The sequence below is a fragment of the Sparus aurata genome, chromosome 21 (assembly GCF_900880675.1).
Source record: "Sparus aurata chromosome 21, fSpaAur1.1, whole genome shotgun sequence".
Lineage (NCBI taxonomy): Eukaryota > Metazoa > Chordata > Actinopteri > Spariformes > Sparidae > Sparus > Sparus aurata.
The window spans coordinates 19555772-19573152 of record NC_044207.1 but is presented as its reverse complement, the minus strand read 5'-3'; the positions used below and the strand labels follow the sequence as shown (position 1 = coordinate 19573152).

Below are 17381 nucleotides of genomic sequence, written 5' to 3'. Positions count from 1 at the left end.
ACATTACTGAGAGCACGATGCAGACAGAGCCCCAGGAATGGATCCAGGCGCCACACTGTGGTGGATCCAAACAATCTCAACCATGAACTTCTGCAGTTGTAATGATGCGAACCTTAAAGGAATAAGACTACTGTACATTTTGATACTTTATTTTCTTCTTCAGGCCAGAGCTGAAAAGCACGTTATTCTAGAGGCCTCTCCTTCTAGAGCTGCAAATATTAGTCAATCGAAAGAAAATTCTAGCCTCTTGAAAATAAGGATTTGCTGCTTTTCTGTGTCATTTATGGTAGCACACAAAGAGTCTTTCAATTTATTTTGGACAGTTGTTTTATTAGGAGAAGCAACTGATATTATGATGAACATTTTTCACATTTTATGGTCTAAATGATTAACAAATTAAACATGAAAATAATGGGCAGATTAACTGATAATGAAACTAATCACTAGTTGTAGCCTTACCTCATTCTAACAAGGGGTTGTGTTATATAATATTAAATTAAAGGAGGCATAGTGTTCTCATTATCAGGCTCATTATATTGAGGTGGACCTTTGGGCTGTTTAATTTTAAAGATCTTTTACATGCACAATAATCTAAATAACACACTGAAGGACAGAAACACACTGAAAATAAACACGATAGGTCCCCTTTAAATCAAATGTAATTCTGCAAAAACAACAACATTAATTCAGAGGTATACACCTTTGTGAAATAACAAGAAGCAGGCACACTTACTTTTCTGAGAACTATTTAATGTACGTGTTAAAATAGTTAAAATATGTTTGGTTTAATTTCTTCAACCACAATAAAGTATTCTTCGGTGTCAAGAGATGATTTGTCCATGTCAATGCACAGCACTGTTTAAATCCAAGTTTTGACTTTTCATCGACACAATTCTTACTTACATTCCATAAAACATTACTGCATCGTGAAAAAAAAACAACAACAACAAAAAAAAAAACAATGGAGCAAGAAAAACCACAAAGAAGGATTGATTTCTTTTAAAAAAGGTCCAAAACAGATTCTTTAAACCTTGGGGAAAATGTTAACATCTTCCCTAAACCATATTCAAATCAAAGTATATGTTGAGGGGCAGCTGAAGACAGTCCATGGTGTTGCATTTCTTTTAAAACAAAGCGATTCACTGGAAGGGTTTAAAAGACAGCAATGCATGGTAACAAAATGTTAATATTACATTAAAATATCAATAACTTAAATGTGTACGAATGAATAATGCAAGACTGTACCATTATTGAATAATTCTGCTGTATTCTGTGTCAACATATTACAAATAACACTAAGTCTAAGTTAGTCCTGTGCCTGCTATTTACAGTTAAATGTAAAGCTTTGTCTCTTGCCACTTCTTGATGCGACAAATGATTTGTTTAGTAACTGCACAGCGTCCCATTTAAACTTCAATGTAAAACCATTATCATTAGCAGCCCTTTACACCCGGCATCAACATGTATCTTCACTGGCATCACGCGAACACAAAGGACACTTTAAATACACGGACTCGCTCAAAGATGAAATGTCGTACCGGATCATGTAAATAAAAGTTCTGGAAATAAAAGACCAGGCATGATCCAGTTTAGAGAGCAACTTTTGAATAAAACTACCAAGAGCTTTCAATTTTGAGGGTGTTTATATCCAGATTAATGTAGAAATCTAGCATTTTTTTTTTTTATGTCAAGTGTATGGATGTGCGCAACTAGTCGATTAAATGTTGCTACCCTCACTAGTTCATGCCAGAAACACTAGCGAGTTAAAAATAGTTGTATTAATGTAAATGTTAATCAAATATTGACATCATTTGCACTGAAATGTAATGTCTTCGCAGATAAATGTTCTGTTAAAGAAAAAAACAAGCTTTTGTTAATCATATTAACAGCGCCGCTTAAATGTTGCATCCAAGTTGTTGTGCAAGATATTCTGACAGTGTTTAAACTCAGCCTATTTAAAAGCGTAAAGGGCGCTAAAATACCCACACTCCTCTCTCAACGTGGATGTAAAAACGCTTAAAAAATCCATTAAGCCGAAAGTCAACACTTAACCCTCAAAGTTCATTTTCAATCAAGTTTGCTTGGGTCAAAACGCACAAGTTGCACAGTGAACAAATTATTGCTATCTGAAAATGCTACAACTCGCTGGCCTGCTATGTATTACAGTATGTAGACAAAGCCCCAGATGTGATAAATGTTGATGCCAGGTAATACAAGGGCCTATGATATCATTATTGTTATCTGATAGTGCCAGTGTGAGTGGTGTGCCAGTAAATTATTGATTCATAATATCAAATAGTTCTACAAAAGTCCCATGAAAGTAAACGTTAGCAATAAAAAAAAGAAAATCCTTTCCCACATCGTCGCTTCTAGTATATATTAAAAAAAACAAACATGTAAAAACTGACCAGCTTTACCCTTTTGAGTTTTCCCAAATCAAAACATCTCATAGCATATGGAACTGATGCAGAGTGTCTCTGTCAACTGATGTTGGGGATGGTGTCTCTCCTACTTCCACTCTTTTTTTTTGTCCTGTGCTCATGCTTGACCTACGGAAGTCACGCTTGTCCTGTAGTGTGAGGCGGAGACAGAGGTGAAGGTAAAGGAAGGGCGGGGGGCTCCAAAGTCTTCTGAGGACTATCTGTAAGTTTGAAGTTGGACAAGGCCTCTGGCACTCCCATTCCCGAGTGTATTCCTGAGTTAAATCCGTGCATAATAGTGGCAATGATGATGAGTGCGTCAGTAATCACAGAAACGGCTTGCGCTCACACCCACAGTCTCTTGCAGACAGTTAGTTCATTGTTCATTGTCCCAAGCTGCCCTGCTAGTAGTTGAGGAGGGGCTCCCTTTCCGTACCAGCATAGCGCTGGTTAGAAGCAAACACCTTTGCTTTGTTTACTGAAGGACCTGTGAAAAGGAACAGATCATGTTTTATGCGTAAATCTTTTGCTTAATGTTGTTGTTTTTTTTTTTTAATGTGTGACATTACTGACCGATATAACTGAGCAGCACAGGGAGGAAGATGAGGCCGTGTGTGGCACCGAGCAACACTATGGCCAAGAACATCCTGAAGTAGAAGACCTGGAAGATCTGCGACTTGGAAAGTGCCAGGATTAGGATACCTCCGAACTTTGTTAATGTGATCCCACTGAATACCTGTGAAAAGGAAACAGTGTCATTTAATCATGTTTGACCAACGATGACCACAATTATACTGAAATATAAATAACTTTACAGATGATTTTATGCCAAGAAGTGAAAATGTAAGCTTGTTCACACTGATATCATCCACAATACCAGGATGCAAAAGCTCATGGTTAACTTTAATTTTGTGAATTTGTAAGCAGTAACGGCAGACTTACAGAGCTGCCCATGTGAGCCAGGGCCTCCTCGGCCCTCTCCACTCTGTTCTTCTTCACACTAATGGAAAAAGCTCGGACAATATGACTGCAGAACTCCACAGAGATGCCACAGCTCTGCAAGAGGACAGAAACAACTCAGCACGGAAACATGGAAATACCAAAATAAAACCCAACTGGCTGAAACTTTTTTTTGTCAACAGTTTGAAAGAAAAGTTCATTATTTTTTCATAAAAGTAGGCAAGTGCTGACATCTAGGGTTACAGTGACATTGCGAAACAAATTCGCTTAGTGTAAACAAGAGCGGGGTCAGACGACCAGACAGATCAAACAAGTCTCAAGTTTAAAAAGGCACAATCTGTGATGTTGCTGAACACCATTAATATTTAAAAAAAATGTTGTGGGATTTATAACAATGATTAAACTTGGTTGAATGGTTGCTGTATTTTATATCAGTCAAGATATATCATCAAGAGCAAACAAGTTTCAGTTATGATTAATTAAGAAAGCTACAAGTCTTTGGATAAATGTGTTAATATACCTTTAATTAATGAGTGAATTTATAAAAATCCAAATGATGCATTGCACTGACATTAATTTAAGTGAGTCAAAGCTGAAACAGAAAGTAGAAGTGTGTAATCTAATGGACAGTTATAATCACATGTGTCTGACTCATGTTACTTGCTATGAGGGACTTTTGGTCTTTTCCCAGACTGATGTGATTAAATCAGCAAGTAAATTGTTGTAAATGTTGTCATACATGATAAAAAATAATGGCTAAGAGTACAAAAATAAGAAGAACGTTGTAAAAAGATCTCTGTAACCCCAAACTGATCCTCTCTGTCGAGTCCTCTTTCCATGCTGATTTTGCCAATTTCAAATAAAAATAAATACATTCCTTCTTTTTTTTCTTGCTTTGATTAAAAAACCATTTCACAAGTTGTTTGTTATCTTGCTTGGAATACTACTACGGTGTATACGTTTGGTCGATTTCTGTTGCTTCTTACCATGACCAGGTTCACCAGGGATACTGCATTGAGGCTGATGCTCCACAGCCACATGACGCCAAACATGTTGACGAGTATCATGGCGATGGTCATGCTAACAATAACAGCTGACCACAGCTCGAAGCCCAACAGCACCGTCGTCACCACGAATATGGATGCCAGTGACGCGCCAAGGTTGAGAGCTGTGTCATGTGCAATGGTGAGGTACTGCTCGTAAAACACGTAGAAGACGCTGTAAAGGAGGAAAATTTAAATGAAATTCAATCCAAGCTCAATTATCTTCTGCCTTATCCTGTCATGCATTTTTATTGGAGACTTATTACAACATTAAATAGACACAGCAAATGTATTTTTTCATCTGCAAACCATTTTTCATCTCTGAATATTTGACCTACATTAGTGGTGGTGTGAATCTTGTGTTATATAGCAGTGGTCCCTAAGCACCAGGCCGCAGACCAGTACCACTCCGTGGGTCGTTTGGTACCGGGCCGCAGAGACAGTATAAATATGTTATTTTATTTCTGTTATATTGACCATCACACTCTGAAAGTTGTTTCATTTTGAAAAACTGATTCTCTTTTAACAACATCCATCTGTTCCTCTTGGCGCACTTGACACATACCCGTTTCAATCACGTTACGCCCCCCCCAAAAATAAGCCCTCAAGCTAGTGAAAATGAGTGAAAAAAAAAGGTCTTAGAAGAGCTACTTTTCAAAGAAAAGAGGAAAAGGCCTGATGACGAGACGGAAGAAGAGCCTACGGCTGCCAAGAAAAAGGAAGTTACATGTAGGGAGATTGACAACTGTCTTCCAGTTGGCTGATACAGTGGCTGAACTGGAGCTGTGGGGACAGCGAGCGGACAACTGCTGGGGACTGCATATGACAGTGGCCTTAAAGTATGTTACCTTAGTAAATTACGGAGTAGACTGGACATAAGGAAGACACTTCAGGTGTCTACCATCACCCCTAGTTGGGACTTTCTTGTTGCAGAGAAACAAGCTTAGGGATCCCACTGATTCTGCACTATTTGTGGGTGATATTTTTTTATGCACTTTGTGTTGACAAGTTCGTTGTATAATTGTATTTTATTTCCATGTAATCAAGCACCCTGGTCCGTAAAGTAATGTCTTTCATGAAACCGGTCCGTGGTGCAAAAAAAGGTAGGGGACCACTGTTATGTAGGATTCAGTCGACAGGATGATCATTTCAGGACTTTAGGTCAAAACATGTTTTATTTGCTGTGTGCTTATCTGTGACCTACTTCCTCCCCTAATACCCTTGAACTTTGAGTTCAAAACAAGCAAAACTTCAGTTACAAGTATTTCACCTGAGAAACCCCTAAAGCAGTGAGTGAAACTGACATGAAAGTCAAAAAGACAATAATGATTACAATATAATTTATACTGAATATTAAGCAAAGGTACAACAGGACTTACCTGTAGGCAAAGACTTTGTGGTTTGTGGACTGAGTGATGTTATCAGCCAGGTTTCGGGCCATTTTTAAAGCATGTATGTAGTCCGGGGATTCTTTCAGGATGGTGTGGTAGGTCATAAAGTATGTGGCTCCGACCCCTGTGTTGTCAGGGTACAAGTCAACTGCTGTGGCGTAGGCTGCGTGACCGCTGGACGAGCATGAACGCAATGTGAGAGGGACAAAAGAAGGAAAGTTACCAACCACAACTAAAATGGTATACTGTGAAACTCTAGAAGTTAAAGGGAAAGTACTAAATCACAAATCATATGGTTTCAATACAAACCACAACAAGAAAAAGAAAAAGACATTTGAGCAGAGCTATAAGATTACCCTTTTCCACACTTGACGTTGGGATTGTCTGACAGAAACATAGGCAGAAACCGCATGAAGTCATCTCCCACCGGCCTCTGCTTCCCACTGGGAGTCATGGGCCGACAGTGTACACAGGAGGGATTTACCACTGAAAAACAATATTGGGAATATTTTTATCCGTTTAAACAAGAGGATTGGGAAAATATACAAAATAGAAATACAGAAATATGCTCTGAAAGATAGTTCTGAAAACAGTTGAGTAAACAAAGTTGCAATTTGAGGTTTTGCCTCCAAAAAAGATGTCAAAATATGAGAATAACAGAACAGAATAACAACTTTGAGCACCGTGACCTGAAAAATGTACAGACTACTGGTGTACTACAATGCTAGTTGTTATCATAAATGTCTTTATTGAAAAGCTATTTAAACTTTTTGTTGATTAGCATATGTTCCTGAAACTGTGTGTATTTATAGAACAAATGCAGTGAATTACCTGACTAGTTTTATCATTAGGGCAATAAATCATATCATTTGTTACCTTCTCTTTCTCTTTTTTTGCTTCAACTTCCTCAAATAAATTGGCTCTTGCTGATACTCAGGTGACTTTAAACTGGACACATTTTTTTTTATGAGGATATATGAAAAATGGGACAAACATTTTACTTAACTAATCTTAAGAAACACTATGATCCTGTTAAGACGATTTTTTAAAAATATTTCTGCGGTTCCTTTTTGCTGGATTCTGCCTTTTAACTCCACTTGTTTCACCCTGTTGAACTTGTGTCAAAAGGCAGTTTGGCAGACAAGCACGATCATGAAGCAAGGGTTCAAAAGGTTCAAAGCATGTTGACATTGGATAAAAATTTACCCGAGGCGTTGCAGAAGGCCCCAGTTGTGTTGTAGTATCGACAACAGGTGGACTGAGGTTTCACCCAGTCAAAGTAGTCATCAAGCCAGGAAGATGGTGTGAAGGCAACAGTTGTACTGGAAGTAAAAGTAAAAGACACTTGAGAAGATCAAATAATCAGCGGTTGAATTAGACTGACTTTAGCACCTCTGCCTATTAGGAAATCCTGGTGCCTGGCTGCCATATTAATTCAAATGTTTAATGTAATTAAAAGGAAAAATAAAAACAATTTCTGCTCCATTTGCTCATTCTGACTTACTAATTGCTGATGAGTGAGGCAGCGTAGACCTGCTGGACTAACGAGTTGTTGTTGCAGCCCACTCCTCCGCACACAACATTCTGGCCCTCTGGGCTACTGTAGTTGAGACCGTCTTCTACCACAAAGTACACCGGAGCTCCCGTGTGGAGATACTCGGTCAGGTTTTTAAAGTAGTCCAGCACGTACGAGTCCTAGAAGGAGGAAAGTAAAGTAAAATCCTCTGACAAAAAACTGAGAAGTGTTGCCACAAATATTCAAAGTGTTACCACTGTAAAATAATATTAACTTTATCTGTTGAGTTCTTTTCAAAACACATTTGCAAAGTGCTTTACAAAACAAGATGAAATTAAAACAGGTAGAATATAAGTGATAAAAAAAAGCAATGGAAATAGAAAAAACACAGATAAAGAAAGAATTTGAGCAGTGTCCACTAGCAACCCATGAACACAGTTAAGACTCACGTCAGGCATGGAGAGTTTTTGGTCCAGTCCAATTTCTACTTTATTCACGACAGCAATACTGAAGGAGAGCATTCCCACAAACACTGCCACCTAAACACACACACACACACACAAAAGAATCGCACAGTCAACAATATTCTTCTTGATGAAATATAGTCTGACTCAATCCATCAACATATTAGTATAAAACATGACAGGGGAAGTTGTCAGAGTGGAATCTCTAGAGACAGATGTGCACGAATGGCAGCGTGTCACCGAGGTACTTACAATGATCGGTCGCACCCACTCTTTGAGGATGAATGGGGCATAGACTTTCTTGAAAAAACGGAAGAGGAAGCTGTCTGTCTTGGTTTCCTGACCTTCTGGCAGCTTCACACAGCAAACAATGTCAAGTCGATTTCCCTTTTAAACACGAGGACAAGACAGCATTTGATTAAGTGCAAATCTAACTAAATCTGGAACTAACTTGAAGGACGAATCATTCAAAACAGTGCCTCAGTCATGAGATACGTTTTTACTGCCAACAATCACTGCACTGGCCTATAACAATTCTCTGTAAACAACCCAAGAGGATCTGAGCCATTTATTAAGTTATATTGGCTCATGCAGTGACTGGTAGCATGAAAACTTCAATCACACTTCTGCGTGACATTAAACTGTGGCCATTATAGGAAATCCTTTTCACAAAAACCTCACAATCAGTCATCTGTAACCCCACGACCATTTCCCCTCAGTCTCACCTCCTGTCTTCTGGCGTCCAGGCCGAGCAAGCTGACGAAGCAGCTGATCTGCAACAGGAAATCAATAAAAACGGCCAAGCCAGCAAACAGGGAGAATGTCCTCACTGCAGGCATGTTGGACAGCGCTCCTACAGAAGACAAAGTCGACAGTTTTATCAGCACATGACTGACCAGGAAACTATGACACTGGTGGTAGGAATTGGGCGACTTCTGGCCCCAAAGAAATTTTTCTTAATCACAATAGTTTCATTTTTTTGTCGGGCTTTATTATAGTGATTTATTTTACCAAGGAAGAAGGCCACTGTCTCAGAGAAGGAGGAGAGGAACATGCTTGGGGCTACGTCTCCGAGAATGCGACCAATCTGCTGGTGAAGTTCCTCCTGGGGCATCCGCTCATCCCTCTGTTGAGAAATACGAATGGAAATCACTTTTAGCAGGTGTACACAGGTTTTATTGGCAGCATACAAAAGAGGTATTCTCATTGAACTTAAGATCTTTTTTAAGATAGAGACTGCATGAGTTGAGTTTAGAGTTTACCTGATACGTCTGCACGATGATGAAGATGTTGTCTACACCGACAGCCAGCACCAGGAAAGGAATGACTTCAATCACGATGAGTGTGAGGGGGATACCAAAATAGCTGAAGATGCCCAGGGAGGAGGACACCGAGCTGAGCACAATCAGGATACCTGCTATACCCAGAGAAATCTTGGAGTCCACCTGCATGGGGGAAAAAGATAATGATCAGTCATTGACGTCCCTCACATACCTGAGTAGCAGGAAGTTGTCTAGCAAGTTGTTCTAGTTTTGTTTGAAAAGGGTTATTCGTCAAGCTTTTACATCACAGGCTTGAACACTGAGTAACGTGTAAAACTATTTCAGATATGGATTCTGGCAAAACACTTGTAGCTATAAAATGCATGACACATTCTACAAAACTGCAATGACTTAGTTATAGGGCCCTTACCATCACTCTCCTGAAGCTGTGGATGTGACCCAGTGCCAAGGAGATGTAGACGAACATAATGGCATAGCTGATTACTATGGTGCTGATGTCACTGTTGCTCTCCCTGTCTATCTCATCTTCGATACTCCTCTCGGCGTTGAAGGCTATGGTGAGGTTGGGGTTTTTGTAGTTCTTCATGAACTTGATGAATCTGAAACGCGCACAAACACACACAAAAAAATACAATTAGTACAGACAGAGACACAAATAACAGTAAGCTAAGATGGATTTTACAAACACAACTTACTCTTTCTCCCAGGCAAGAGCTTTTCCAAGCCTGGCGGTGTCGTTCAGGTAGTTGTTGATCGGGAAGGTGATCACAAGAGCTGTGGCGTTGTTGTAGTTGGTTTCTGTAAAGTAAGAAAAATCCTGTTTAACAACCACTTTAATAACAATTACTGGACTAGGTATTCCCCTTGGTGGAGAGACTAAAGAAACACAGATAAAATGTCCCTGAATTTGTTTGGTTGTTTCAGCTCACATGATAATCAGACAAAGATGTGGGGATTTTTCTTAAATGAAAGAAGAGGTTCAACACTCTTCAACAGCCTCACAAGGAACTGACAACCTGTCCAGTTCTCCAAGAGCAGAGTCTAGTATCAAGATAGACTTTCGACAAGGCTGAAGTGTACTGGAGCACACTGATTTAGGAAGCAATTTTTGGTGCAGTTTACTTTTTACAAGTTTACTTTATACTGTGGATTAGGTCCTACTTAGAGGAAGTTGTTTCAGAACGTGAGTCTATGTTCTGTTGGATTCAGACGCACCTGGCATCGAAACCTTATTTCTTTAATACTTTTTGTAGCTTAAATCCATGTGCTTCACTACACATAGAACCTTATTCTTAATTTTATTCATCATACCGTTTGAAACGATGTGCATGAAACCCGCTGCGCAAAAGAGATCATATTGAAAATTTACTGATTCACCTTTGAATGATAATTGCCACAAGTTCATCTACAAGGTCAGAGACCAGAAAAGGTGTAGCTGTTTTTCCCATTTAGTCCAATAAAACATTTTAAGAGGCTATAAACACATCATGTAACTGCTGTAGATGGAAAATTCTTAAGATGAAGAGAACTGAGGAATGGACATTGATGTGATAGAGGTGCTGAACACGATGAAAGTACAGGTTCGAAAAGAAGATAGTCAGCTGTCATGACGTACTTTGGTCATTTATTAAAGACTTTTTGCATCGTAGCTAGGACTGTGCTACTTTCTTCCTTCACACCTGCGAAAACACAGATTTTGACTTCTTCTCTAAAACACTAGAAGCGTAAATCAAGCTCACCATCATAACCCCCCATGGCGAGCCAGGGAAAGATGGGGCCACCAAAGGTGCCTAAACAGGGATCATGGAGGAGGGTGGTGTCATTGAGGGAAGCTGGTGCGCTGTGGAAGAAAAGACCAACAGAGTTAATGATTAGAGTTAACCCTTTAAAATGATAGAAACCAATAGGCTGATACATACACCAGTATAGATTTTGACATTACATGATCTCATTGTAAAGCAGTGAAAAAGAACAGATTAATTAATTAATTAATTAATTAATTAATTAATCCTTAATTTAATTTATTTCATTTCTAGAGGGACTTTATGCCTAGAATGGCATAAATATTGCCATTTGATGCATTGTACCAGAGTTAACTTAGAGCTAATTTACATCTGCAGTCCCTTGGCAGGTCACAACTACATGACAACCCATGAGGAAGTGTGATTGTGCTATTTCAAGAAGACAGTCAACCCCCACAACCGTTCTTAAAAAAAAAAAAGGCATCTAGAAAAAAATTGATTCTCGTGAGCAGCAGGTGTTTGATTTCACCACTGCTGTATTTTCTAGCCGTTTTAACCTTGGACCTACAACAGATTTCTGCTGGCAAACAAGATATGTTTACAACAGGGTTTCTGCTGTTGAATTTAAGATGTTTTAAGTGCATTATGAATGTAATTGCAGATCCATATCACCCATCTAAAAAGGTCCCCTGCTGTAAGTTTTTTTAAAGAGACTGGGCCGTTCTGCAGCTGGACTTTGGTGATACTCCAGATGTGAATACAGAACAATTTTGGCCGATAGCCAGCATTTACGTTAACAAATAACAATTTTTACTGATTACTTCTAGAAGTAGATTCTTTTTTTATGACAGGAGATGCCATGTTAGTCCACACACACCACATCACAACACACTAGCCGGGTGTGTTCCGATTTATTAGTGGCTATTGGTTTAGAAGTTTTGCTACTGTGAGATCAATAAAAATTTTTACAACTACAAAAGTGACACTTGAGTTAACACAACTTTATAAAAGTAACATCAACTTCATCATCCAATCATATTTGAAGTAGTATCAAAATCAAACTTAAAGACATTTAAGGCCTTAAACTTAGATTATTGAACTTTAGAACCAACTTTGGAAAAAAAGAAATCACCTGACACAGTAGAGGAAGTGGCTGTGAAAGTCAGCATAAACATAGAATTCGTCTCCAATAGTGTGGTCTAGCACAGCGTGGCTGTTCTGGAAGTAGTTGAGGACACTTAAGATGGTACAGTTGTCATTGTACGGGGCCAGCGGGGCCAAGCAGATGTCCTTCAAGGTTACTTTTTGTCCCTCGTATGAGGCTACAAGGCCTTCAATATCAAGCTGCAGATCCAGCACCTGTGGTTGAAAAAAATGTGGGCAGAAAAAGACAAAGAAAGGAGAAATAATAAACCACAGTTTCAGAGATACAGATGCTTATTGCATGCAATGTTTATATCTAATCTGGTATGATACAAAGCAAACCTTTGCTTTAACGACAAAGTATTGCTAATGATCATTTCCCACCTGGTGCAGGATGTCTTTGTCCAGGATGGCACCAAATGGGACGTCCGATCCTCCAAAGTATGGAGAGTAGAGGAAAGTGTCATTTAGTGGGGTGGTTATTATGAGCTGCGCAGTTCTAAAGAAGGGTCCGAAGTGGCTGTCAAAGTAGTCCTTCTCTTGGCGAGCCTGGCTAGTGGGTGACGACCACAGCTCGACGGGGTCTGTGGTGATTTGCATATAATACAGACCCCCAGAAGAGGCGACTACCAGTATCAGGCTGCCCAGTATGACCACAGAGGGATGGCGCACGCAGAAGGAGCCCCAGGAGCTAAAGAGGATCCGCAGATAATTCTCGAAGCGCGCGCCAAGTGTTTCACAGCAAGATGCATTTACTAAGATGGGAGACAGACTGGGAGTTAGTTGCAGCAATGGCACAACAACATTGTTATTTCACCTCAGAAGGACTGCCATTTGACTATTCATCACGCATTACAATACCTTGGTCAGGGTTGTCACTGTTGAGAGACAGGGGGTTATTGCTGTCCAATATGGGGCCATACTCAGACATGATAGTCCGTTTCCTGTATGCACAAGGAACCACACAAAACAAATTAAATATGATCTTCTAAAGCATGTATCAGAACCAACATGTTATTTCTCAGAGGGTGAGCGTTTGCACGTACAACGCATGAATTCTAACAGAATAAATCAAAAATGATCCCTTACCTGTAACACCAAGCTCCCAGTACAGCTCCAACAAAGATGAGCAGGAAGATCATGTAAGAGATCCACATGATGACAGTCATGGCATCCATGCCAAGGATTGTCCAGGGAGGGGGGAGAGGGGGAGGCACAGGTTTGGGGCCACAGGCGGCTGCGCAGTCCTGACAGGAGCAGGGACCTGAACCGTCCTCCAGGCCCTCAGTACAGTTGTACGTCTTGTTGTTCATGGGGGTGTAGCCAGACACTGGGACATCTAATGTGAAGAAATGGCACAGTAAATTAATCATACAAAGAGCTACAGGTGTAGCATCTATCTAACTTGGATAAAGGAAGCAGAACAAGATTACTTACCTGAGAATATCGGGATGATAGGAAAGGGAGTCTGTCCGTTGTTGATATCAAACATGTACTGGATCCAGTTTGTGGCGTTGCAGTCCTTTGCATCCTTCCCACACAGCAGCGATAGGGCCGGCACATTGCTGGATGGTGCCTGGACGTCCCTACAGGCATTGTACATGGCTGAAAAGGAAAAGTCAAGTTTTTCATCAAGTTAAAAGCTCATTCCCCCTTTTTTTTTGCTCAAACAAATTTAGCAGTTATGACAGCTAGTCACCCACAGAATTACACAACTGAGAGCATGACTATGTTACTAAATAGGGAACTGATGATGGTTTTCCTGACATGTCATGAAATTAAAGAAGCCGTTTCTCACATCGCAATCAGCATCTGGCTGTGAACTCACCGTTGGCAAATGCCTGTCCAACATAGTACTGTACTTCCACCACATTGGTCCCGTTGAATGCGGTGGCATTCATGAACTGACTCTGGTGGGGGCTGCATGTCAGCTCACAGAAAAGGTTCATCAGGTTAAAGAAACAGGCGGGACACCTGTGCACAGACATTAAGAGTGTGAGAAGCAGAGTAATTCAACAAGAAGACTTCAATTTGAGAGTGTGTTATAGTTGCAAGGAAAAAAAACAAGGCAATAACAGGCAATGCAGTGAAATAAAGTCCACAAAGATAATAAAGCATAGCGACCTCATCAAATTATAGTCATTAAACCTGTGAAACAGTCAGTCTCTAACCCATTATTTGGAACATGGAAAACCAAGGCTTGTGTGTCAAAACAACATATAACATTTGTGCAGCGCATTTAATGACAGATTTAAAAAGACTGAAACTCTTTGTGTTCCGAAATTAAGTGGGGGAATGATAATGCCCCTCCCAGCATGTCATGTACTTCATTAGTTTGTTATAAAAGCAGTGCATACCGAGACAGGAACTGAAGGGGCAGCTGGAGGCTCCCTTTGAGTGTGCGCAACTGGTCAACGTTGCAGCAGAGGCTTCGGTTTCCATAGTCATACCCGGGACAAAGTTCCTGCATGCAAACACAAACCGGATGGCGTCAGTTTGATAGAAAATTTCCAGAGTGAAAAAATAAAGCACGATGGAAAGCAGAAGTGTGTTACAAGTCATTGTTTTGAACGTCAAATATCTGCAATAACAAGACGAAAAGCATCAAGACAGTGTCTGTACCGTGAGCAGATCAGAGCCCTCAGAGGGTAGCGGGACGGCAGGACCAGTGTATTTGCAGTTGTACTTTTTTCCAGGCACCTTCTCGGACTCCCCACATTCGCCGTACCACACGCAGTGCTGGGCCTCAACCTGACACAAGGAAAACAGAAAAACAATGATCATTTGTGCAGTATTTGGCCCTTTTATTTCTGTGTTCTGGTCTGCATACAGAATACTGTTTTTCTGTAGAATGTGTTGAATCTTATGTCACTTTCGACTGATTTTTTTAATCTTGTGTGGACAAGAACAAGGTCTTACCAACAAATTGCCCAAACACACTGGCTTCTAAAGGCTGCTGTGGACCATGTGACTTATTTCTAGGTGCTCAAAAAGACTTAAGCCTTCTGATCTGAAGTCAAAGCTGTTCCTTCACACCTTGAGGTTTTATATTTGCCAGATTTAACCTCTGAGGTTGTTTCATATCCTGTGTTTCTAGAATCTCGTGCTTTGAATGTCTGAAAATATCAATTTCACTTCTGCAAAAAAAACAACCTTTTTTATCTTTTTTTTTTTTTAAGAAAACTGCATTTGAAGAGTAAGCCTCGACAAAGACAGAGAGTCTGTTTAGTCACATCACACAGTGTTATCTTGACTAACCCGTCAAAATAAGGCCAGAAAAAGGAGAACTGTGGTCAGGCTGCTATGGCAACAAAACAACATTCAGCCAATGTTGTTATGCCTACAATCAAGATCGACTGAGCGCTTGAAATATTTGCTTTAAATCTAGTGTGTTCAAGAAAATGCAATAACACACAATTAAGACATGTTTGATGTGATTATAGTACCATTTATAGCTTTGGCTGGCAAAGTTTTCCACAATCTGTCTATTCAGCATCAGAGTTCTCACGTGTTCTTCACTGGGAGGGTTGACATAGGGAAGTTAATTCACTTACTCTACAAACTTTTTTTATGAGAGTAACACTCTGTCCTACTTGTGCTATGTGAGACTGAGTTCAAGGCCAGCCTTCAAATGTAATTATTTCTTTAGTTGGGAGTTTAATGCAGCTGTAGACTAGGTCAGTTCTCCATGTTACTATCTAACAGTTTGTCCAAAGTCCACTTGCAAGAATCAGAGCTAGCTTTCTAAGACTTGTCTGTATTAAGTAGGAACCAGGACCCTGCAAGGTTTGTTCAAAACGGGTAATCATAAGCATAACAGAAACCTGATGTATGAACGCAAACCGTGCTACAGAACCAGACAGTATCTTAAACTCCTATCTGCTTATCCAAATAATCATAGTTTTCACTAATCCCACATCCCTGTTGTTTTTGCAATTTGCTGAAATCTTATGTAGAAACTGTCATGATTAATCAAATTCAGATCTGATGTTTTATCCACAGGTTTGATGTTGTCCTATACGTTGAAGTGCATTGACCTGATTACCATGGAAATACTGACAACAAGTGAGAGAGTGGTTATCTACATCTGATTAAATCAAATCAAATGGATGGAGCAGGGACACATGGTATGGTATGGTTTGTTCTGAAATGACATCTTCCACAGAATAAGAACGATTTACGATTGGATTGACATCATTTATGGTGTCCTGATTAAACGGTAACAGGACGAATCTTTAATAACATTGTACAGGTGGTTGTTGTATAAACACACCTTTACACTACTCAAAATTAGTAAGGGATATTGGGATATGGGTGCATCAATGCATGCGCATGGATAAAATTAAAGTCAAATGGATTGTGTCGCATAATTTTTTGGGACCAAATGTCATAATAAACAATAAAGTGAAACAATAAAGTATCCCAAACACCCTAACTAATTTTGAGCAGTGTATGTCACACATTTGTTAGATGTTACTCATTTTGCAAACATTCCTTTCATCATTCCACATTATCTGTCGTCTATCTTGTAATTTATATGTACTTACCTGTTTAACGTTATGTCTTATTTATTATGACTATTGGGACATTTAATACAGTTATCTAGACTTCTTTGTTTCCCATAGTTTCTACATTACATGTCCAAGTGTTAAATGCCAATAAAATTAGTATTTCCAAAAGAAAAATGTAAGTTACCCACAGTTTTCAAACATCGACAGAATATTTGATTTATCGTTAGCTAGCTATCAGGCTAGCATCCAACTGATCTAACGTCTGCAGCTACTATAACTTGCTAACGTTGTAGATTTCGGCGTGTTTTATTACAGCTTCGTGAGCAACAACACAAACCGAAACACGTTTAACTACGCTTTATATGATACCTAGTTGAAAAGGGTTGTGTTTTAAATATGTCCAGCCTTGACAGACGAAAACTTCTTTCGAAACACCGGCTCTGGATCCAGGATACAACCTGTATGACCACTGCCTGTCTCCGAGGTATGTCACAGCTAACGTCTGTTTTCGCTAACGTTACGACACCGCTCCAGTTTCCAACTTGAAATAACATTAGCTCCTATGTTTACGCCACTGTTAAGACAACTGCAGGCTAACGCAATTTCTGCTTGGGATAAACAAGAGCTGAAACCTCAAATAGCTCACCCGACCTGAAGCTGAGTTTCGCTAACCCACTCGGATAAACACCACACTCTCAACTGCAGCCCGAGCTGAGTCATGTTTTAGTCACGAACACGGACGTTAAGTTACTCTTACCCATCGAAAATGTCCCTCCGACAGGAGTATGATGAAGCAAAGTACAGTTAAAAAGCTTGTCCCTGGTAAGACTCCCATCCCTCTTACTGAAGAGATCGAATCGAAGTGACAGTCCAGTTGAAGTTTCACATATCTTGTTGATGGTTTCTTC

The 17381-nt window shown here is 39.8% G+C and overlaps 1 protein-coding gene across 1 annotated transcript; it reads right to left on the bottom strand.

The window, feature by feature from the left end:
• Positions 1-309: 309 nt before the first annotated feature.
• On the bottom strand, positions 310-17381 carry npc1 (Niemann-Pick disease, type C1). The gene is made up of 25 exons (XM_030402223.1): positions 17231-17381; positions 14585-14713; positions 14320-14426; positions 13791-13936; positions 13400-13567; positions 13052-13301; positions 12824-12906; positions 12347-12717; positions 11952-12178; positions 10817-10917; positions 9773-9875; positions 9487-9676; positions 9057-9239; positions 8806-8920; positions 8520-8647; positions 8047-8181; positions 7780-7869; positions 7319-7509; positions 7021-7136; positions 6171-6300; positions 5803-5988; positions 4367-4598; positions 3363-3476; positions 2994-3156; positions 310-2907 (listed from the first exon to the last, which is right to left on the bottom strand). Exons 1-25 carry the CDS (start codon positions 17306-17308, stop codon positions 2825-2827), a joined length of 3819 nt encoding a protein of 1272 aa, XP_030258083.1. The 5' UTR covers positions 17309-17381; the 3' UTR covers positions 310-2824.

Coding starts and splice junctions, on each gene's coding strand:
- npc1 (XM_030402223.1), bottom strand. CDS start 17,308: ATGGGAGTCTTACCAGGGACAAGCTTTTTAACTGTACTTTGCTTCATC. Junction 7,870..8,046: donor AGTGGGTGCGACCGATCATT/GTAAGTACCTCG, acceptor GTGTGTGTTTAG/GTGGCAGTGTTTGTGGGAAT. Junction 3,477..4,366: donor CCCTGGTGAACCTGGTCATG/GTAAGAAGCAAC, acceptor GTCCTCTTGCAG/AGCTGTGGCATCTCTGTGGA.